Here is a 23,744-nt window from a genome sequence, read left to right on the forward strand (position 1 = left end):
GAGTGAACCTTTTGGCCAGATGGCCTCAGTAGATCAGGCCACTACACGAAGAAGAAGAAGCAGACTGAGCGCCCCCATCAGAAATGTTAACAACTTTGAATAACAACAATAAACAGTAAACCTCATTTTATATTATATATTTTGGATTTCAACATTTCTCAAATTCCCTTCTGCAATTCACAATGGACGAAAGTAAGGGCACGCCGGAAAGTGATTTCAGCATAGAATGCTTCCAAAACTACACAGCTCCCGAGGTTTTTATTCAGGGTCTCGCTGGCATAGTTGACCAGCAAGATGTGGAATCAATGATAAGAGCTCAAAAACATATGTACGTTCGGCAAATAACAAAATTGTATTCTCTAAGTGCTTTAAATTTTTGAAGGTTACAGCGTTTCGAAAAAACCAACGAAATGTTGACCAACTGCAATGCTCTCAGCGCATCTCGACTGAAAACCGTAGGCCCAGAGTTCAAACGACACATGCAACTACTGAGTGAAACTAAAAAGGATCTAGACTATATTTTCAAAAAGATTAGGATAATCAAATCCAAGTTGTCAACACAGTACCCTGAAGCTTTTGCTGAGGCTGTTCGAAGCAGTTTTGCTGAGGAATGTGAAGAGGATGAAAGTGTGAAGACGCAAAAGGCTGAAAACGAAAACAGGAGAAGTTTGCATATCAAGAACGAAGCTGCTCAGTGTTCTGATACCAATAGAAGGGCTTCTAAGTAGGTCTCAGTAATATAAAGCTTTTGCTAAACAATATACAGTATGTTCAGCAGTGTGGTAGACAAGAAGAGAAAATTTCATTTTTCGAAGAGCATTTTTTTTTTAATGTTTACTTGCTGAAAAACAAAATTGTATGCACAGTGTGGTCTTTCCATTATTGATACGTTACAAATTTTTTGATTAACTTTATCATTAACTTTAGGTCGATGATGGCCACTATCTTGCACTGACGAGTGGCTAATAAGTCCGAAACCGGTCTGCAAGTGTGCCCGTTCCAAAATTGAAGGTCGACTCTTTCAGTTGTATTGCCAATTGCATATGCAGGAAATTTTCTGTGAAGATTCCTGCACTGACGCCTGTCGGATATAACCCAACGCCCTTCGTGGTATTAGCCAGGGGAGTAGTTGTTTTCTGATAGGCCTCGGTCCATTCAACCTACTGTGTAGGTATATCCGAGACTGGCTTGAACGTTTAAAGTTCATTTCTTTAGATTATTTATTAAGAGTTGAAAAACTAATTCATTTACAATAGTAAATACATTGTCACATTATAAATAAAATAATATTAATATGAAAAAATACAAACATTCTGATAAATAATACAAATGTATAAATAAAAAGTTACATTAGAAAGTCATACATAGGAATTTACTATATTTTCATCAAGAAATCCTTCAATTGTCTTTTGAATATATTTATCGAACCACTATCTTTGATTTCTTGAGGGAGGTCATTAAAACAATGTACTCCTTTATGAAATAAAGAATTATGTGTACTATATGTACATTTTATGATAACTATATGACAATCCCAAGACAATAAACTTAGAACACGAATCTATGTGTATGGCTTTTCTTGTAGAATGGTATATCAAAATTTAAGTTCTCGACAGCTCTAGTTCTTACTTTGTATGAGTCCGAGAACATCCATAATAGACACTGGTAACTATATAATGATCTTACACTAAGTAAATTATTCTCTTGATATAGATGATACCTTGAAAAACTTTTAAAATTGAGTTCTGTGCTATTTGGTAGCTATTAATGTGGTTGTTGAAAATAACACCCCATGGAATTATACATCTCATTATGAATTCTGCCAAAGCCTGATATATTAAAAATAAGTTGTTTTTTTGAAAGAATATCTCTGGGAGTATAAAATTTACGTGTGAGTAGTCTCATACTGTTGTCTACATCGCCGGACGCACTGTATATTGTGAATTCAATATTATGAAACACTGTATTGATTATTTCTCACTAGTATGTATTTTACTGAAAATCTGGTATGTTGGAGGAAAACAAATTGTATTTGATCTCAATTTTAAGTTTAGTGTAGTTTTTGAAAACTAAAGTTCTTGACATAGACTAAAGTGTGGCAAATTATTTATAAATTGGTTAAATTATTTTAATTTTTTAGTAATATATAATTGTTTGTGATATACAACTATTATTCAGTGAGTTTTACTCCAAAAAGGTGTTTAACATTAGGTCATATATCAGTGTTGAGGCATAATGAGTCATAAGTAGTTGGATCATTCATTTTGGAACATTCATGCAGGATCAATCTTCATTTTACATTTTCTACTATCGAAAAAAAATTGATAAAAAATTTGCAACTTTTTTTTTTGTAAACATTAAATTAAGTGCTCAGGGAGAGGCGGCCCATGGCTGGATCCGCCACTGTACTTCGGTAAAAAACATTGATTGGTCTTAGTTTGAATACGTTGATAGATTCTGCTATTGCAATGAAACAGACAGGATCAATGAAGTAATTCAGAACCATCCATTCTCTTTATCAAACAGTAGAGAAACAGGCATAATAAAAACTATACAACAAAAAATAAGAAAAAATTATCTTGTTTTCACGAAATCTGATAAATCGAATGCCATCGTTATCCTTGAACGAGAAACATATGTTCAGAAAATTGAATCAGTCATTCAAAATGAAAACCTTACTGTCATCAAGAAAGACCCAACGAAAAATAGTCAAAATGAACTGAAAAATTTTCTCTCAAATATTTAATCAGTGAAACGGAGAATCACCAACACGAACCCCTCTTGCCCTAATAAAAACACATAAAGAGGATAACCCCATAAGACCGGTAGTTTCGTATATAAATAGTCCGGTAGAACTGGGAATACGTCTAAAAAATTTGTTCAAAAATATTACCAATTTCGTCTCACCTCACAGCATCAAAAATTCACTGACTTCAGTAGAAAATATAAGGAACCAAACCACAATTTTAGTTTCATTCGATGTAAAGAGTATATTCTCCAACATACCGTGTACAACGAGTGTAAGCCCCTCATTTTAGACATATTAGATCAAGCCAAATCAGATCATATCACTTCCTTTGAAGTTTCGACAGCTTTCGATGTGTGCCTGAATCAGAGCTACTTACAGTTCAACAACAAGTTTTATAAACAGGATTCAGGTTTACCAATGGGCTCACCTCTTAGTCCACTTTTAGCTGAAATATTTATGAACAGCTTGGAGACCACTATAGTAAATTCCGACCCGGGTAAAAAACATCTTCTTTTTGGTACAGATATGTAGACGGTATTCTCGCCCTGTTTTAGAGGTACTACACGACAGCTGAACCAATTTATGACATTCTTGAATAATTTCAACAGCAACATTCAGTCCACACTCGAAATAGATACAGAAACAGATAAATTTCTTGACTTGACCATTACACACAATCAGAATAAATTTGAGTTCACTGTTTTCAGAAAACTTAGCTATACAGACATTACCATCTCAAGCGATTTTTTCTATCCAGACAGTCATAAATTAGCAGCCTACAATTCTATATTGCACAGAGCATTCACACTGCCTTTGTTTGCTAACATGAACGGTATGCTGAACATGAAAGTCCTAGCCTGAAGACTAGGTAAAAAGGATTCGACGTTTTAAAACCATTTCTTGGCATGCAACCATAAGTTCCCTAATCTAAACGATACAGAAATTTTGCACTATACAAGGAAGGGTTACAAACTCAATTATTTAGAATCCTTGGAAAGTCACAAGCATAAACATTTCGGGGCAACCTGTTAGATAATCAAATCGATTTAGTCAACCCAGATTGACAGTTACTGGAAACTCGTGAATCAGGTGGTTCAACTATTGTAACGGGCTTGATATTATTGGGACAAATAGCAGTTGAGTGGTGCTCTATGAAGGACACACCAACTATATTATCTGAGACAATTTTACTTTTTTGTCTGCGATCATCTGAATAAGATTTGAGCCATTCCAAAGCATTGCCACTTTTTTCCGACAGGGAAAAAATGCTTAGTAATATATTTCCTTTATCATGTGCATTGACAATAATTTCTGTAAATTATATAATAACAGTCTCGACAGATCTACTCGTTATACACTCATGTTGTTATTTTGAAGATTACGGGATATTAAGAAATACATAAATTGATTGCACATGATTCCTCATCAATATGTAAGTGAATGAGTAAAGTTTTTACAGCAACAAACAAAAAACATGACTTCATACGACTAGAAACTTATGGCTTAAGACTGGTTATTGGAAAGTAACAAAGACTGGTAAGTAATTGGAAAGTGACTGAAATAAAAATGAGTTTTATTGTCTTAAATTTATAAACACTAAAAAAATATATATCACATTCTTAGAACTTAAAAATTATCATCTGAAGTATAAGCACTTCTATTCTGTAGCATATTTTGCGGTCATCATCTCTGCTTTCTTCACATACTCGTCGTTATAGTTTTTGAATTCTTCGGCGATGTCTGCCATTAGAGGATCTTCTGGATTCGGATACTGCAAAAGCATCCTTATAGCAATCAACAGGCCCTCTAGGCCAATCGTGGGCTTCCAGTTGCCTGACGGAGGCATTTTAATCAAATCTAAGCAGATGCGACCATTGTCATCAATATTTGGATGATAGATTTTTGTAATGAACTTAATTGAAGGAGGCGTAAAAGGATACTTTTCTGGTATTACTATTTCTAACGTGAATATGCCTTTTTTGTACGGAGAGTCTTCAGGGCCGGTGAGTTTAACTTCTAAATGTTGTAGTTTGTCGTTTTTCTGGAAGACGCAAATTCCCCTTGGGGGCGAATTTGTCATTTTTTCCAATTCTCGAGTTAATCGATATCTCTGCATTTTGACTACAGATATGAAATAAGTAAATGTGCTATTTTTTACTTTATTTTTTTTATACCGGAATTCTGAAGACTAGGTTAAATATCAAATTTGAAATAACCACACAACACACAGATGTTCTATTGTCATTCTCGTTGTCATTTAACATGGACATGGCATAATTATGACAGCTCTGGCTGCGAAGAAAGTAACGAAGTATTATTTCAAATAAATTTTCGTAGTCCTTATGTGCAAAAACGTTCGATTCCAACAAGTATGTTGACTGTCAAATTTGAAATAATCACAGAGAGTACAGATTACAGATGTTTTATTGTCATCCTGAATAAGAAAAGAGGAAGCTCCTTCTCTCAAATATCAAATGTTCACTATATCGATAGGTCCTAAAAAATCATACTTATCTGAATTTGGATGAAAAGGAGTATATTTTTTGAAGAAATTAATTTTTCCCAAACTAATCTTTCTCACAACTGGAATCACAACACCATTTATAGTCATCGAAGGTCAAAACCTGAATAACCGTTATAAATATAATGCAAACCAATTTCCTTGACAAAACTTTTCTTTATTGTTTCTTGAGAAATGTTTTATATAGAAAGGAAATAATATAAATTATTTAATAGGAATTCTGAAATTCTTTATTACAAATCAAATGATGTGGCGCTGCAGGTTTTTCCTGGTTTTTCTGCAATTGAAAAAACAATTTCGCCACTGGAATCAATGAAGTCGCCCCGGAGCGTCAATTATAGAAACATAGTTAGATTTGGTCACAATACGTGAATCACATTTATTACATTTTAAGAGAAGAAGTTAGTTACAGAGTACTACGAGATATTCTCACGAAATATTACCAAACATCCAAAAAAAGCAACAATGTTCTCTTCATTTTCTATTTTTCTTTTCCTATAGTCTATACCTCAACGTATCCTCAGTTATTAAGGTAAATCCAGTGATTGCGTTCCACCGTTCAAAAATCTTTCAGTGGAGTTGCAATATCATGATACAATTATCCCTTTGGTAAGTTGCCGCTAGCTTCGGCCTTTTTTTATGTCAGCCTTGTCTCCAGAAGATCTCAGAGTTAATTTCATTCCGTAAAGAGAGAATTTCAACAAATAATTTCTTCGACAAAAAGTAACCACCCTTCTACGCCAGTCGCAAGTGTAAGGTTGCTAGGTTTCAACCTGTCTACTTCGCGCAAATATCATATGATTGACCGTGAGAAACATCTCTTCGACCATTGGTCCAGTAATTTGTTAGAAATAATAGATTATTTACGCTGACATACTTCGACAATGTTGGAATTTCATTCAAAATGTAATTTTCTGTTTCCTTAGGATTTTGCACTGCCATCTTGCGGCAATGGTCGTCTCGGATAAGGTCTAGTCCATTTTTTGTTGTCTGGAAACAAAGGATCCAAAGAAACAAAGAAGAAGAATTTTAATAATATGTTCTTTACCGTGATTGGTCATTTTGAAACAAAGTTGTTAGTTTTGAGTTCGCCATTTCTTTTCTACATTTCCTAACGAACTTTTGACTGTCAACAGCAAATCAATTGATTTTTTAAATAGCTCAAAATGGCCCTAAATATGAACTCGATCGTCGAGCAACAAGCTGATTCGAGAAAACAGAGCGATGACCAGGCGAAATCCGTGACAGACAGTCACGCCGTGACCAAAAGGTAAAAAAAATTCTTAACCTCAGTTATAAATTTACTAATTTTTCTGATGGATTTCTCCAGACTTCACAGGGAACTGATGAATCTAATGATGACTCACGACGAGAATATCTCTGCATTCCCGGACGGGGAGAACCTTTTCAAGTGGGTGGGCACCATTATGGGCCCAAAGATACCGCCTACGAGACGCTGAAGTTCAAGTTGAGTCTGCAGTTTCCCAACTCGTATCCCTACTCAGCGCCCACAGTCAAGTTCGTCACCCCCTGCTTCCACCCCAACATCGACATAACTGGAAACATTTGCCTTGATATCCTCAAAGATAAATGGTCAGCCCTGTATGACGTGAGGACTATCCTGCTTTCCATCCAAGCTCTCCTGTCCGAACCGAATATCGATAGCCCTTTGAATGCTCAAGCCGCCGAAAAATGGCAGGTTCCCGAAGAATACAGGTTATTAGTTTTACAGACCCATAAAGAGGCGTGAGGACGTTTTGAATATTAAATTAATTGTAAATTATTAGTTAGGGCGATCAATATAGAAGCTGCGGGTTATGAATTTGAGCGTATGCTTTCAACCTGAAGTATTTCAGGGCTGCGACGATCGATGGACAACTCAATATACAATTTTTTATGTGGTTGTATAATCATTCATATAAATGTTGTTTATTTTTATTTTTTATGGTAGTCTACCTCAGAATTTACTATCTTTTATACATTTTTATGGAAAATTGTATCGATTCTGTTTCTGGATTTGAAGTGACGCAGGTAAACGTAAATTGAATATCAAAGGCAGATTTCATATGTATTATTGACAACTTGTATTTGTAATTTTTTCTTATTGCGAGTTCAATAAAAATTATAAATTTCATTGCTTTGATTTATTACTACAAACACAAATTTCAGAAATGAATTTTTTTGTTTTTTCGAATGTGTGAACACGATGGTCCAAAAATGATGGTTGAATATAAAATTAGTGGAATCAAGAAATATTGATCACGAAAAATATTGGAAAATGTATTTGGAAGTTCAAAATGAGTTTTGGGTAAAAACACTTGCTACCCTCTCATCATGTTCATAACAAGCTTCTTCAATCTTGAAAAATGATTTATTGATAATATTCAATTATTAATATGTTTTATATTATTTCACACCTTGATGGGTTTTTAATACTAAAATAGCGATGCATTGTGTTGTTTATGCATCATAACGCACAAGCTTCAGAGATTTACTTATGTTCATTTCTCAATCTTATGTTAAAAGTCTCCTTTATGCTATTGAAATATTTCATCTTATTTTTGGAATGAACATTATTATTATTAAAACACAAATATACTCAATATGCTTCCAGTTTGGATTTTTTTTCAACCATGGAGTTAAAAAACGCTTTAGTACTTTCGAGAATACATTTTTTGAAACCTTTTTCATGGCTGGATCAAAATATAAATAGTAATAATATTTATTCACCATTTGTGATACATAGCGTATACATCGTAGGTCAATGATTAATTAGGTAAAACAAAGAACAGTACGTCATTTATGAATAAAATAATGAAATCAAAGCTTAAATAAAAATTAATATTTGCATATACAAAGGTATAGGTACGTATAGACATACAAAATACTAATGAAAAAAATGTGGCAATTTTGCTTGCCGTAGTCAAATAAATATATATATATATATATATTTACATACATACACATATATAAAAAAACGATAAAATCGCCAGTCAGAACACTGAAACTAAAGCAAAACAGCAAGTAAAAATTAGAACGATTATATATCTTATTATTCTTCTGTGAAAGAATCCTCTAAATATTCTTTATGACTGTAGTAACATTTGTCCAGTAATAAGTTTTTAACTTTCTTACTGAATAAATTTGCAGAATTCAACCTCTTTATAGAAAGTGGCAGTCTGTTATAAAAATTTATGGCACTATATAATGTAGATTTTTTGAAATGACCACTCTTATGCGAAGGGACCCTCAGAGCAGTAGCATGGCGAGTAAGTATCACGACCGTGAATGCTCAAGTTCGTTATGTACAAGTCAAGGTTCCTGTGCACAAAAATGACACATTTCATTATATAAATTGCGGGTGCAGTCAACAAGCGTTCTCTTTTGAAAACGGGTCTAGACAACTTTCTTGGTACCCCAGGTTGAATGTCAATCTTATCAGTCGTTTCTGAGAGATGAAAACTCTAGAAAATTCCTTCGCACATCCCCAAGCCATTGTGTTGAAACTGATGTGGGAGTATGCATTTGCAAAATAAACATTTAGTAAACCAAAACTATCTAAACAATGTTTTAACTGTTTGATCGAATAATACGCTGAATTGAGTTTACTGCACACTTTTTGTATGTGACTTCTCCAAGTGAGATTCTCATCTAAAATAGTTCCAAGAAAATTAACTTCTCTTGATATTTTTACGTCTTTCAAAGTGACTAAATTACAACAGAAATCCCTCCTAACAAATGTTTTCATCAGCACTGACTTAAATTTATTTAAAATCAGTTTGTTACGTTGACACCAACTACTGAATTCGTCAATAGCTGAATTAATTTTAATTGATAATTCATTGTTGTTTTTTTCAGAAACAGTGATTGTAGTATCGTCAGCGTACAAGGTTATGTGACAGTCTGATATGAATTCAGGCAAGTCACTGATGAAAGTCAAGAATAACAATGGACCCAGAACAGATCCTTGTGGAACACCTAGTTTCACATCATAAGGATCTGATGTAATTCCATTATGTTTAACCACCAAACTACGGTTTGGTGGTTGATAAAAGTCAAGAATAACAATGGACCCAGAACAGATCCTTGTGGAAAACATTGTTTCACATAATAAGGAACTGATGTAATTCCATTACATTTAACCACCAAACTACGGTTTCCATGTATGATTCTATCCAACACAACACGTCATTGGAAAATTTCAATAGAAATTTGGAAGAAACAGTATCGAATGCTTTTGATAGGTCTAAAAAAAGTGAAATAGTTTTTTGTATCTTTTTCCCTCATTGTGTTTTCATCATAAATATTTAATCTAGTCTTCATTGGATCTTTTCATACTTCCTAAATGTGTTTTTTTGAATATCTCATTTAATATTATACCAAAAGTAAATTGAGATCAAAATTAATCTGCATGTTTTCAGCTCAAAATGTTCTACAAAACTTGTTTAGTGAAGAAAGGATCGGGACCAAGATTTGTCAAAAAGATATGCATTTTAGGACGATAACGCATATTTTTACTCACACTTCGAATATTGGGAGGCAGGAAATTATTGATTCAAAAACGAACTCTACTTTGATAAATAAATAAAATCACCGAGTTTAATACTTTGCTTAAAATAACCATCTTATATACAGAAATGACTAGGTTTTGACAATAATCAGTATAAAAAACAGCATCACAATAGTGCCAGCAAGGACAATTATAGCGCACATCTTCCTGTTTTTTCTCTGATAAGCGTCGGCCTTCTGTAGCTGTTTGAACCCCTCCTGCACCTGCATCGAAGTCTGCTCGATGTTGAAGTCGATTCTGTCCAGCACGGTTCCTTGGTCCACCACCATCTGGCTCAAGTCTTTGAAAATCTCGTTCAGATCCAGGATGGATTTAACAATGGCGTTTACTTCTTGCTCGTGCTCCTGGGCATACCTACGAGCAATGAGGTCATATAGACATGACTATTGACTTTAAATTTACAAACTTTAATTGAAATTGACTGTTTATTGTAGAAGGTGCCGGAATTAAAATTGCTAAAGTAGTTCCTGTCTACAAGAAAGTTGTAAGAACGACATTAATAACTAGCGACCAATATCATTACTAGCATTACCTGGTAAGATATTTGAACACGTAATATATAATAGGCTCATCTCATTTATAAACTTAAATGATATTCTGTTCACTTTAAGTGATATATATATATATATATATATATATATATATATATATATATATATATATATATATATATATATAATGCAATTGTACAAATAACAGAGAATGCTGATGGCAAAAAACCTCGTACTACGTACAGTGACCTCTCAAAGACCTTTGACATGGTAAACCACGAAAAACTTCTAAATAAGCTGGAAAAGTATGGTATAAGAGGTGTGGGTTATGAACTGATTTGGTCATACATAACAAATCGATCCCAGATTGTTAGGTAGGGTGTACCTCAGGGCTAAATCCTTGGGCCGATACTCTTTCTTCTATATGAGATCTTTTTTCGAACTTTTAAACATTACTTCGACATTGCTTTTCCTCTAAAAAAAGTAAAAGAAAAACATGCATCATATAAAAGAAAACCATGGTTAACTAAAGGTTTACTCTGGAGAGAAATTGAAATATCTGTATACGCTAACCTTAAACGGAAATGAGGATACCAAAGAATATTATAAAAAATATAAAAAGTTATATAAACATCTATTAAATGTATCAAAAAAGCAATATAATAATGACATTATTGCAAACGCAAAAAATAAATCTAAAACAGCCTGGACTATTATAGGATCAGGCAAAAAATCAAAAAGGAGGTTGGAACCAATTCACTTAACTATTGATAACAATATTGTACAGGCACTCCAGAATGTAGCAAATCACTTTGTTGAATATTTCAATACCATACCCACACTACTGGCTAGCAATGTTAAAGAATCATCAGAAGAACCCACACTTAGATACTTCAATCCTTCTACTTTTTCATTTAAACCAACAACAGAACCAGAACTAAAATCCTAAAAGCATCTCAATCTACTGGTGATGATGAAATAAGTCCCAATCTTTTAAAAAAGTGTTCGTCATTAATTGCAGGCCCACTAACTTTTGCTCGTTGGAAGAAGGTATTTACCCTAGCTTAAAAATTGGAACAATAAAACCTATACATAAAAATGGAAATAAAACCCTAGTTGAAAATTACAGGCCCATCACTGTCCCCAGTGCTTTTGCAAAGGTTTATGAAAAATGGGTGTCAAATTCAGTCGTTTCATTCTTTTATCTTCATAAGCTATTCAATGAAAATCAATTTGATTTTAGAAAGGGACGTTCAACAACACAAGCTACAATAAAACTACTAAAAGAGCTATATAATAGTCTAGATATGATCTTGTAGACCACATAATTCTACTAGACAAATTGGAAAAGTATGGTTTTAGGGGAAACTCACTTAGATGGTTTGAAAGTTATCTCCAAAATCGAACACAATACGTTGATATAGATCAGTATCAATCTAAACGATTAAAGTATACTATTGGAGTACCACAAGGCTCTACTTTGGGACCTCTACTTTATATAATTTATGTCAATGACTTTGAAGGAAATTTTGTAATGTATGCGGATGACACTACACTACTGGTTAGTGGTAAGAATGTTACATCCACAGTAGACCTGGCTCACAGGGAAATTTTAAAAGCGCAGGATTCGTTTTCTAGCAATAAATTATTCTGCAATGATAAAAAATCGTCCTTCCTAAGATTTAGTTATGCCCCAAATGGTCATGATCACAGTTTACTGTTAAAATCACAGCACGGTTTAATGAAACAGGCGAATTCAATAAAATTTCTAGGACTTACTCTCACTGAAGATTGTAAATGGAATCAACATATTAATGAAATATGTAAAAAAATAACGCCTATGTGTTACTGTATCTATCAACTCAGTAAAATTATAGATAAGTCGGTGGTACTCATGTACTATCATGCCCAATTACACTCAACAATCTCATATAGTATAGTAGCTTAGGGCCTATCACGTGAGGCACAAAGGGTATTTATTTTACAGAAGACAGCTGTCAGAAACATTCAGAGTGTAAATAGACGTACTAGCTGCAGAGATCTATTCAAATTTTTAAGAATATTAACTCTCCCATGCATTTACATGTACCAGCTGTTGATTTTTGTAAAATCGGATCAGCGAACTTTTACTTTCTTAAACAAAAGTAATTACGGCACAAGAAATTCAACATTGTTAGAAATACCAAATCATAGACTGGCTAGATCAGAATCAAGTCCAATTTTCATGGGTATCAGGCTATTTAACAAATTGCCGAATCATGTTTTGGCTGTGTTTTGGGACCCCTTCTATTTTTGGTTTTTATAAATGATCTTTTGAGATTTTATTCAAAAGCTTCCATTCCTGTTATTTTTGCGGACGATACTAACATCTTAGTATCTGCAAGAACTATGTCCGAAGAAATTGTCAAAGCTAATGAAGTAACTGATCAAATTTCTGAGTGGTGTTCTATAAAAGGTCTGCACCTGCTACTAAATTCTGCTAAATCTCAAATGCTCAACTTTATTACAAAAAATACAACAATTGATAAAAGTTATTTGGTTAGATTAAATAATGAAACTTTACATCAAGTTAATTGTACTAAATTCTTAGGTGTTGATATTGATAATAAACTTACTTGGAAGTTCCATGTTGATAGTGTCAAACTGAAGCTCAATAAACATATATATTTACTTCGTCGGTTAAAACAAACAGTCTCTCTTGATGTTCTCAAGCTTTTATACCACAGTTTAATTCAGTCAGTAATTTCCTATGGTCTTTAAGCTAATGACGTTTTCGTTATTCAGAAAATCCTCAAATATGAATGTCTTTAAAAGGCGACTCAAGATTTTTCTATTGCAAAAACCATACTACTCTGTGGATGAGTTTCTCCTTGAATCCTTTTTTTTATGCATGTTTTATGTTTTATATTGACTTTTTTATGTTTGTTCGACCTGTTGAATCAGCCAGTATTTTATGATGATGTTGATGTTTTTTTTGTTCTAATGTGATTGTGAAGGAAAACTGATTCAATAAATGTTTGATTGATTGATTGATCACACTAAATTCTTATGTGTCACGATGGATGCAAACCTCAGTTGGTAAACCCATATAAACTTATTGAATAACAGATTGAGCTCTGTTTGTGGTGTGATACGATATTTGGAGGATCAAATCTATGTATGTAGCCTGAGAACATATTGCTATGCCCATTTGCAGTCATTGATTTCATATGGTATTATATTTTGGGGTTCTTCAGTATACTCACAAAAAATATTTATTACTAGAAAAAAATTTCTGAGATATATTCTAAATCTAGATCGAAGAAGCTCTTACAGAGAGTTCTTTTGTGAACTTGACATTTTAACAGTGCCCTTGTTGTACTTCTTGGGTCTTCTCTGCTTTGTAAAAAAATGTAACCTAAATATGAATATTAATACCAGGCATTGTAACAAACTGGCTATCCCTAGTCATAACTTTAATACTCTGAAAAATAAGCTTACTATCAGGCACTAAAAACATATAGTACTCTATCGAAAGAACTAGAAAAATAAGTCTTAATAAGTTTAGAGGTTCAGTCATTTCTTACTCGAGACATAAACGCTACTATTGCTGCAGGCTTGGTTGAAATTCGTCATGATTTTTTTTTAATAAAAACAGATATTTCAATTCTGTTTATCATGAATATTTTTAAAAAATTCCCATTAACTTTATGTAATTTTCAACTGTATTTTGTCAATGATGAAACATTTACTTATTGTAATACTAAATTCAAATCATTGTTCAAATTAATACCTACTTTTCCTTAGGGTGAATGAGAATCAACTTCTCAAAAGTTTCACTTTTGCTGTGTCCACTGCTGATCGTATGGCAATAAAAAACAATTATTATTATTACCTCGTGTTCTCCTCTTCCAACATGAGCAGCTGCTGATGCGACATGGGCTTGGAATTTACGAAGTGAGAGTCGATATCCTCCATGTCCTGACCGTTGAAATCCTCGAGATCAATATTCTGGTCAAAGTACATTTTTGATCTGTCCTCTCTTGACTGAATCTGCCGCAGATAGCCATTTTGGGTTGAACGAAATAACGTCGACATTTCTTGCAGAGCGACAGCTAGCGATGTGTAGACATTAACTGTGAGTCGCTTTTCCTTGGGCACTCCCTCCGAAGCATGGCTTTTAATTATTTGCAGCAGCCGATGGCATTCGTTGAACATCTTCGTTATTTCATGCGTACAGTTTTCGATGGCAACTTCATCGTCTGAGCTTTCGTCGAATGTTGACTTGTGTAAATGTCTGGAATGCAGGGATTTCAAATCTGTTATTTTGGCTTTCAGTTTTGGAATAATCATTTGAGCCTTTTCTAAGTAGTCTATCCATATCGGAGGCATTAAGTTCTCGTTTCTAGAGTGTATGCCATCTTCTAATTCATTCAGAGATACTAAGTGCATTCGTTCTGAAGAATCCTAGAAAAAGTGTCATTGATTTGTTTACCTCTTCTTCAAATGAAGTCCTTACCTGATCGGGATAAATGTTTCTACTTCTAATAGCATTGTTCCTCATCAACAGGAACACATCTGTTAAGCTTCTAGTGGCCATTTCAAAATTTAGATTTGATATGGAAAAATCACTAACTTCTGTTCAGCTCAACATATTTGACGTTTTACATTTTCAATGTTTATGTTTACGATAACACATGTTTCGCGTTTCAATCAAAAAAAGTTCTATATGCCTTTGATGACATTTCACGGCTATGTTCGTCGACAGGATAGCTCGATTTTAATTCTGTTAATTTAGCCAATCGTTTGCAACGTCACCAGCTCTGCTAATGTGCTAAGTCTGTATCTTTTTAAAAATCCGTTCTTTTTTCCGAATTCATGCTGCATGTTATTAATTTCTTTGTTTTTTTTCTGAAAGTATATATATTGAGTATTAGTACGCAGTGACCTCTCATTCAAACCGTATTAAAAATGTTTTGAATCACTGAATATTTATTTTCATTAAATGTCAGACGTGCATCTGAGATGAAAAAAAATTATTTAATTCTATTATATAAAAAAACTCGTATCACGATATCAGCACTCGTCTAAAACGGTATATTTGATTTTTATGAATGTTTTTATTATTATTTGGTAGGTATGGAAATACGTCGTAAAGTATATTTCATACCTATTTTTGATGGAATCGGCCGATACTTGATGAAAATCCATGACGTATTCAAAAAACAAATACGTAACACGTGTTTCGTCATACAATGGATTCTTCAGGCGTGTCTTTACTGTAAGGTCTTTCTCAGAGCAATAACATATTTAGAGGCATCATAGCTATCTATCTACTAAGTGTTGTATAGACTATGTCTATCCTTCAATGTCTAGTTTATAGACGAGAGAGGTGAGGCATATAGAAATCGAGTCGCTTACAGAGAGCCATGACACAATGACGTGGCCGAAGATGTTATATTCATTCTTCATTAGAAATGACCTACTGCTCATCAGGAATAATAGAGAAAACAAAATCCGGGCTGGTTGGCTCTGGTCGAACGAAACTTGTTGTACCAACTACTGCGGCAAACATGTTCAGCAGCTATTGACTCAACCAGCCACATCTTGTTTTCTCTACTCATGACCCGGCCATAGAAGTTTATTAAAAATCCACTTTTTTTTCTTCTATTTTTTTAATAATATAATAATAATCTTTATTCAAAATAGACATCCTAATATACAAATGGTAATATGATTGTGAATATTAAATAAAATTCTAGACGAAATATATAATATTATTAGATGTTAGATATAGTATTAGATATAACATGCGAAAATAAGAAAATGTACTAGTGGGAAAATGGATAATGAAAAGAAAACAATAGATGCAGATCTTAATCTAATAATTCTGTGATCGTATATATTCCATAAGGGAGTGTTTAAATTGTTGGAGTGAATTGCTTTTTTTAATGTTGATAGGAAGTTTATTATAATTCAATAATCCCTTATGAAATAACGAGTTCATTGTTCTTGAGAGACTAGTTCTTGAAACCCACAGGTCACTGCTACCTCTTGTAGGATAGTTATGAATTTGATGGTTGAAACTGATAAATTCATTGAAATAAGGTGCTATTTGACCAGTAAGTATTTTAAAGATGAAAATCATTGAAAAATAGTATAATCTGTCTTTTATTGTCAACCAGTTCAACGCGTCAATCATTGTTGCAATAGGAGTATATTTGTTGCACTTTAACAGTATTCGCATACCTCTGTTTTGTAGTTTTTGTAGCATTGATATGCAGTTTCCGTCAAGCAGAAAAAGTAAACTGGCACAGTAATCAAAATGCGGTTGAATTATTGATCGGTAAACTGTTAAGTTGGATTGAAATGTTAGTTGACGACTTATCCTTGTAAAGAAAAACATTTTTTTAGAAATTTTGTTGTAGATGTATTGAAAGTGTTTTTTCAGATTCAAATTGTTATCAACTATGAAACCCAGATATTTATATTCTTCAACAATATCAATAGATTCACCATATATATTAATATTGATTGTATTCTTATCAATTGAATTATATTTAAATGGAGTTGTTAATATCATGGCTTTCGTTTTGTTAACATTTAATTTAAGTTTATTTCTGTTCAGAAAGACTGTAATATTAAGTAAGCTCATATTTAGTTTGCGAATAGCATTATCTAAATTAACATCACTTGCTGCGAGTAGTGTATCGTCTGCAAACAAATTTATGAATTCACAGTCTGGAATATAGTTAATATCATTTAGGTATAGTATGAAGAGTAGGGGACCTAATACACTACCTTGCGGTACTCCAGTATTAATATTTCTTTCACTCGAAAATACATTGTTGACTTTCGTACATTGGGATCTATTGACTAAGTAACTTTTAAACCATTGTAATACATTGCCAGAAATACCATAGTATTCTAATTTAGAGAGAAGGATTGAAATGTCGATTGTTTCAAAAGCTCTTTTGAAGTCTAAAAATACTGCCACTATAAATTTATTTTCGTCAATTAATAGTTTCCATTTGGACAGAGTAAGTTGGAGGGCAGATTCACATGAATGCTTTGATCTGAATCCTGATTGATATTCCATTAATAAATTGTTATTTTCAATATATGTACTGAATTGGTTATATACAGCTAGTTCTAATACTTTTTCAAGTGGTGGTAAAGTGTTTATTGGGCGGAAATTGCAGACTTCATTAGTATTTGTAACCTTAGGTACTGGAACTATAGTACTTAATTTGAGCTTTTCAGAAAATTGACCATTTTTCAAAGATGTATTTACAAAATTCAATATAACATGACCTACAGCTTCAAAAATACTCTTAAGAACTCTATTGTTGATAATATCAGCATTGCATTTGTTATCTAAACTAGATATGATTGTTCTTAATTCTTTCATAGTAAGCATTTTGAATTTAGATAGTTTGGTCTTTGCTGTCCTTACGGCGCAGTAGACGGATCAAAATCCACTATTGTGTTGGTGACGCAATTATTTATTAATTGATGCATTAAATGCCAATTTGTCACGCCACTATCTTCAGGCCCTCCATAAACGAGTGTTTATGTTTTTTTACTCTGAGGTGTCTGTCAAGAACAAATCCCGAGTGAAAGTCGAGTTGGATTAAAATCGAAGAAGAATTGACAGCGACAAATGTATGTTGACATTCAGTTACAAATAAACAAAAAATGGCGACATATAATAGAAACACTTTGCCACAATCCGATTTATTACACTGTTATTTAACTGTGAACGTAAATAATATTTGCAGAATATGTCTGGAAAAGGGGCCAAAACTCATGCCCATTTTCGATCCAATCAAACCCCCTCATTTCTCAATTTTGATCATGGCATGTGCAGCTGTCCAGGTAACACATTTGCACCATTTTCCATGAAATACCCTGCCTCATTTATAACTACGGTTCGACAACTATTTCTAATTTTCAACTATATCTGTCCAATTAGGTGTGATGCCTGATTTCAGGTTCTACAAGGTGACGGCTTACCCCCATACATTTGCCAAAAATGTATATCGAAGCTAAACATTGCATTTCAATTTAAAACACAATGCGAAAGCTCAGATGCAAAACTACGACAGTGCTTCGACAACTTTCACCATTTGCCTTCTACACCTGACCTAACAGGCTTTGTAGAACTCAAGAAGGACTTCTCTCAAAACACGTTCACTGAAAACAATGATGGTGGGACAAATATTATACTGGACAAGCCCCAAGAAGGGATTCGTTTGGAAGGAGTGAATGCAGCTGAATTGAACTCTACAGAACAAGAAATTCTGCAAAGCATGCAAACAGATGCCGGGTCATCGTTATATGATTTTAGTAGAAATAGTTTGATGGATTTGAAATCGGAGATGGCTGACAGTAAATCTCAGGATTTGAAGGAACTGAAGGTTTGTTTACAAATACAAAAATAGCTCTCAAAGTTTGTAATACTAAGTCTATCCTTCCGAAACGTTACAAATCAAGTTTTCATTGTCTTATTGATATAGATTTTCATTAGGACACCCCCCTTTGGATTTTAAAATCTTTCATCCACCTACAGCAGTTTGAACTATGGAATCGGTAGTAACATCTTCCAGAATAACTTTTATCTTTTCTAAGGATGTCTCACTTTAGACCAAAATACTCGAATGTCTTGCAGTTATAAAACTTGATGCCATAGTTGTTAGATCGCTACTGCCATACTCCTCAAGTTACTATTGTAACTTTCTTATTCTTTTAAGATACAATCACTAATATTTAACCATCATTATCATCTTACACATCGTTTATATTTACAGACCTATTTATATGTTAATACTGTTTTAATTTGTTATTGCATGTATATTATTTTAAATTTTTTGAGCTACTTTATCGACTCCCAATTAGTATATAAGATCCTTCAAATATCAGATCATTAACAACAGCTTTAACGGATTCAAGAAGCGCACTTTAATGTTAGATTTTCCACCGAAAGTTTTTAAAATCTTGACACTTGTTTTGCTATACAATAGCATCTTCAATAGCATGTATTATATTGAACGAGACAATCTAATTCTGACATTTTTCAGTTGGAAGACATGATTCTGATTGGTACAGATGACACTAAGAAAAAATTCAAACGGCATCAGTGTGATACCTGCAACAAAATATTTCGAACCAAACCAGGCCTCGTCCATCATATCCGTATTCATACAGGAGAACGTCCTTATGTTTGCCATCTCTGCGAAAAAAGGTAATTCACATTAAAAACTCATTTATTTCAAGAATGGGAATTATTTGAGAAGTCATTGATGCTCATGTATTCAGGAGGACCACAGAGTGGATGACTCAATCTCAACTATTCAAACTCAAGGAAAACATTATTGCCATAAAGAAAGTTAGTCATAAAATTCATATATTCCTTGTGTTGTTTTATCTGGTGAAATTATCCAGTTTCTAATACTATGGGACTATTGAAGTCCCATAGTATTAGAATTTACATTGTAGAAACTAAATTCAAACTTAAAGACAATTTTGGGTCTATAAATTATCACAAAACATGTAATAAATCTAAAAGTATAGTTATAGATAATGAAAATATACACATTTCTCTTTATCAGGTCCTCTATGTCACAGAAATATCACATGATTTATACAGAGAACTGCTTTGCCTTTGACAAGCAATCTACTATTATCTTTCAAATGGTGGATTATTTCTTCTCAGAAATAATTCTTTCCAACAGATATTTTAAAATATATTTTGTTAATATAATCGTAATATTTCTTGAAATTCAAATGTTAACATCATTTTGGGATTTTCTTTGTTTTCCTTGAGTTTTACACCACCACCTTGTGCTAGAATAGTGTCAACTGTTTTCCAATAGAGTGGAAAAGAACAATAAATTGAAAGGAATGGTGTTTTCTAGTTTTGCGTTCATATTGGCCACATATCTTCATGAGCAGTGGCCATTCTTCTTTTTTTAACTGCTTATGGCCTTATCCCTTGAGGCTACTAAGCAACTTATTGTCGTTTTGTTTTGTCATGTTTAATGTTTTCAAAAAGTGAATTGTATTATTCACATAAACTATGCCATTACGTTTTTGTGGCTAAGTATTTATTGTTTAATTTCATAAGTTGGAGATGAGTGGATAAATATTACAACCGATTTTTTTTATGAAACTAATCATTCCTTTACTTATTGATCAATTTTTATTTGCTTTTTTTTACATCATCTCTTCTAGTGATTGTGTAGACTGCATGTTAAGATAATTTCGTTCCTGCATTATTGGGTAAAAAAAAGCAATTATGCATCCCAGTGCATGATACTATGTGATCTTCGGCGTATTTGATTGTATGTGTTTGGAAAATAAAGGCTCATCATTTTTATCATTTAACAAAACTATCACCACATGAACTTCCCTATTCAGGATTCGATTTTTTTGTCCGATAGGTTCATAAACGGTGGTCACCTCCACACTCACATGCGCACACATACCGGCGAGAAAAACCACGTGTGCGCAGCTTGTAGCAAAGCTTTCGCAACCGCGCAACAGCTGACGAAGCATACCATTGCCATCCACACATCGGAAAGGCCCTACGGTTGTACGTATTGCCCCAAGAGGTTCGCCAGCTCGAGTAATCTGAACACCCACACCAAAATACATACGGGAGAGAAGAATTACCACTGCGACCAGTGCGGAAAAGCGTTTTCCACTAAGGGGCAGCTGTACCAGCACATGCTGGTACATACCGGGGTGAAGGCTTACCTTTGCGAGTACTGTAATAAGAGGTTTTCGCAGAAGGCCCATCTTGTGAGGCACCTCAAAACGCATCGGGCGGCTTCCTAGTGAGGTGTTGGTGTGAGGATGTTTTATTTAAGTTAATTTATTTGATATGTTTTATATTTACTTGATGACTTTTTGTGTCTAAATAAAGTACATTGTTTTAAGACGGATTACTATTTTTGTATGTATGAGTTACTTTATGATTGTTCGAATGAGTCTGTCGGGAGTTCTATTGACAGTTATGTGCTATTTTTATTAAATGAGGTGTTATAAACGCTAACGCCCTCACTGATATATTTTTTCTCTACTTCCTTTCTGTAATTCAAAGAGATTCAATGTTAAAGGTATTCTCGATACTGATCACTTGAAAATAAACACGTTATATACTAGTGAACACTGTTCAAAAACAGCGGTTAAGATAGCATCCGACTTGAAGGAAAAACTATTCTCCAAGAGTTTTGCTTTTTAACTGTCCGCCGTATTTATATGAATTTGTTTTTTATTCAGTAAAGACAAAGTCACATGTTCAGCTTGGTTTAACTCGATTATGGAACTGGTATATTCATATTAATATCAGATTAGTGGCGGTCAGCTAAATTAGGTTAAAAATATTAGAAATTACGACTATTATACTTTCAATGAATTCTACAATATATTATTTGTTCAAATTATTTTCCATTTATATAACTGTTCATTGTTGGAATTATCAACAGTCTAGTCACATATTTTCGAGTGCTGTGATATGGACAAGCAGTTGATTGCTGTCTCTAAGAGTTAATTTGTTCGTGAATTCTGCTCTCCAGTGGTTTCTCTTCTTTTTCCATTAATGGCTTCAGCTGCCAGGGCTACCCAGCCAGGAGTTCCAGGATCATGTTGCTACTACAGGTGGAGCACACACTGAAGTGGATCTGAGTTGGACCCAAACCCTCCTGGGTGTTGGTTTCTCTGTGTATCTGTCATTGACACTAGTCAGTTGTACGTTACCACAGAATAACTTACAGAAGAGACATTCAGCACGGAACAGGAACCATGAACTGAGAATCTCGAGGTAGTTACTGTCAACCTAAAAATTTTATTGAGTCGTTAGTGAACTTGCACATGGTAAAATTAAGCTAGTTTGGTTGAAATGTTGGCCTAACAACCTGCTGATATGACATCGTAATAATTCTTCGACTGCAACCAAAATATATATATGATAAGTTTCAAATAATATGAATTTACCGCTAAAAATGACATTAACATAACACCTCGAACACAGATTGTAGGTCACAGAAACTTGACCACTCAATATAAAAGTGTTGCCTGCCAGATGTGTGTCCCTTCTGTAAGGTATTCTATGACGTTACTTCAACTAAATGTTACGAAAACTTAATGAGACATGAATATGATGCAAAGAAAACTACAAAAAGTGGATAATACAAACTGACATTGTCAGTTGACATAGGTAGACAAAAATACAGAATTGCCAACATGAAAAAATACGTTTATCATTTCCGAAATGGTATTTTATATTAATAAATTGAAAAAACTTATGAATATTAAAAATAAAATTCTTTCGGAAATGTTAAGCACAAGAAAATTATAACTATTTGATAGGACTCTGTTCTCGTTTCACTGTTTGACTTGACTTGGTTCTAATATAGACGACAATAGACTATAATTCCTATATTAAAGAATGAATACATACTATACGTAGCCTAAAATAGTTGAAGTGGGATTGAATGATGATATGAAATGAACAATTTTTAATGTATGAATGAGGTTTTATTCTCTTTATAATTCATGAAGTGAATTATATAAAACAAACCAATAATTATCAGGTACCGGAATAATAGACATAGACAGGAGGAACTGAAAGGATTTAAAATTCAAATATGGCATGAAGAAAAAAATATATTTTTTTAAACTGGTACTTTCTGATATTATTTCAAAATGAAGAACGAACATTCTCCTTCAGAAGATCCAATCTGGTTACAGAGTGCAGAATTATTATCTGCAGAAACTGTAGAATGCTTGCCAGTTATAGGCAGTTCTCAGGTGTCTTCAATACTCGAAAACTTAGAACAGTCAGGATCTGAAACAAATAATCAGAACTTGGATCTGATTATTCTCCCTTCGACGGATTTCAAACATACAGCCGAGAATCCACTGAGCCTGCATGACAACTACATTGTTTTAAATGAAAGTGGCAACGCTAAACGTCTACAAAGTGATTATACGAAAAGGAAAAAGGATGACTACGAAGACATGCTCTATTTCGTGTGTAACATGTGCCCGTTTTTATGTACCGAAGACACCAAAATCGCCGAGCACTTAGAAAACGCCCATATAAACAACACATCTGTTAAACTACCAGAACTGAAGTGCCCAGCATGTCCCAATATTTTCTACCATAAAATTTCACTGAGGTCGCACTTGATCCACGACCACGGAGTAGCAAACTCCGACTTAAGTCAAATCATCCAAGCTGTGATATATTATTCGCAAAAATCGAAGACGAAAGAGAAGGAAGACCAACTGAAGGAACAGAATCGTATCGCTGAGATTGTCAAAAAGGCCCTTGAACCTCAGAGCACCAGTTCTTTCGAGGCTGACGGTATTGAAAGGGGGCTGAAAATCTCGACGACATTTACTTGCCAGATATTAACACTTTAAACC

General features: G+C 33.7%; 6 protein-coding genes across 6 annotated transcripts; 4 read left to right on the forward strand and 2 right to left on the reverse strand.

The window, feature by feature from the left end:
* The first annotated feature begins 51 nt into the window (after positions 1-51).
* Positions 52-2,173, forward strand: LOC111518090 (kxDL motif-containing protein CG10681). Its single transcript, XM_023174432.2, has 2 exons — positions 52-328; positions 383-2,173. The coding sequence occupies exons 1-2, from the start codon at positions 183-185 to the stop codon at positions 726-728; spliced, it is 492 nt and encodes a 163-aa protein (XP_023030200.1). The 5' UTR covers positions 52-182; the 3' UTR covers positions 729-2,173.
* Positions 2,174-4,305: 2,132 nt separating this feature from the next.
* LOC111518089 (ubiquitin-conjugating enzyme E2 T) lies at positions 4,306-4,978 on the reverse strand. The gene has a single exon (XM_023174431.2). It carries the CDS (start codon positions 4,863-4,865, stop codon positions 4,407-4,409), a length of 459 nt encoding a protein of 152 aa, XP_023030199.1. The 5' UTR covers positions 4,866-4,978; the 3' UTR covers positions 4,306-4,406.
* Positions 4,979-6,308: 1,330 nt separating this feature from the next.
* vih (ubiquitin conjugating enzyme vih) lies at positions 6,309-7,404 on the forward strand. Its single transcript, XM_023174493.2, is given in 3 exon segments — positions 6,309-6,540; positions 6,601-6,695; positions 6,698-7,404. Coding segments are annotated over 3 exon segments (522 nt in total). The 5' UTR covers positions 6,309-6,436; the 3' UTR covers positions 7,021-7,404.
* Positions 7,405-9,839: 2,435 nt separating this feature from the next.
* Positions 9,840-15,036, reverse strand: Syx16 (Syntaxin 16). The gene is made up of 3 exons (XM_023174492.2): positions 14,830-15,036; positions 14,206-14,777; positions 9,840-10,194 (listed from the first exon to the last, which is right to left on the reverse strand). Exons 1-3 carry the CDS (start codon positions 14,908-14,910, stop codon positions 9,912-9,914), a joined length of 936 nt encoding a protein of 311 aa, XP_023030260.2. The 5' UTR covers positions 14,911-15,036; the 3' UTR covers positions 9,840-9,911.
* A 2,929-nt stretch (positions 15,037-17,965) lies between these two features.
* Positions 17,966-21,256, forward strand: LOC111518137 (uncharacterized). Its single transcript, XM_023174491.2, has 4 exons — positions 17,966-18,188; positions 18,305-18,730; positions 19,391-19,554; positions 20,753-21,256. Exons 1-4 carry the CDS (start codon positions 18,009-18,011, stop codon positions 21,147-21,149), a joined length of 1,167 nt encoding a protein of 388 aa, XP_023030259.2. The 5' UTR covers positions 17,966-18,008; the 3' UTR covers positions 21,150-21,256.
* A 1,400-nt stretch (positions 21,257-22,656) lies between these two features.
* LOC141484605 (uncharacterized) lies at positions 22,657-23,741 on the forward strand. Its single transcript, XM_074179592.1, has one exon. The coding sequence runs from the start codon at positions 23,019-23,021 to the stop codon at positions 23,739-23,741; it is 723 nt and encodes a 240-aa protein (XP_074035693.1). The 5' UTR covers positions 22,657-23,018.
* The last annotated feature ends 3 nt before the right edge of the window (positions 23,742-23,744 follow it).

Source organism: Leptinotarsa decemlineata, unplaced genomic scaffold (assembly GCF_025532065.1).
Source record: "Leptinotarsa decemlineata unplaced genomic scaffold, Ldec_3_MD MMD2_tig00026282_RagTag_RagTag, whole genome shotgun sequence".
Taxonomy (NCBI): domain Eukaryota; kingdom Metazoa; phylum Arthropoda; class Insecta; order Coleoptera; family Chrysomelidae; genus Leptinotarsa; species Leptinotarsa decemlineata.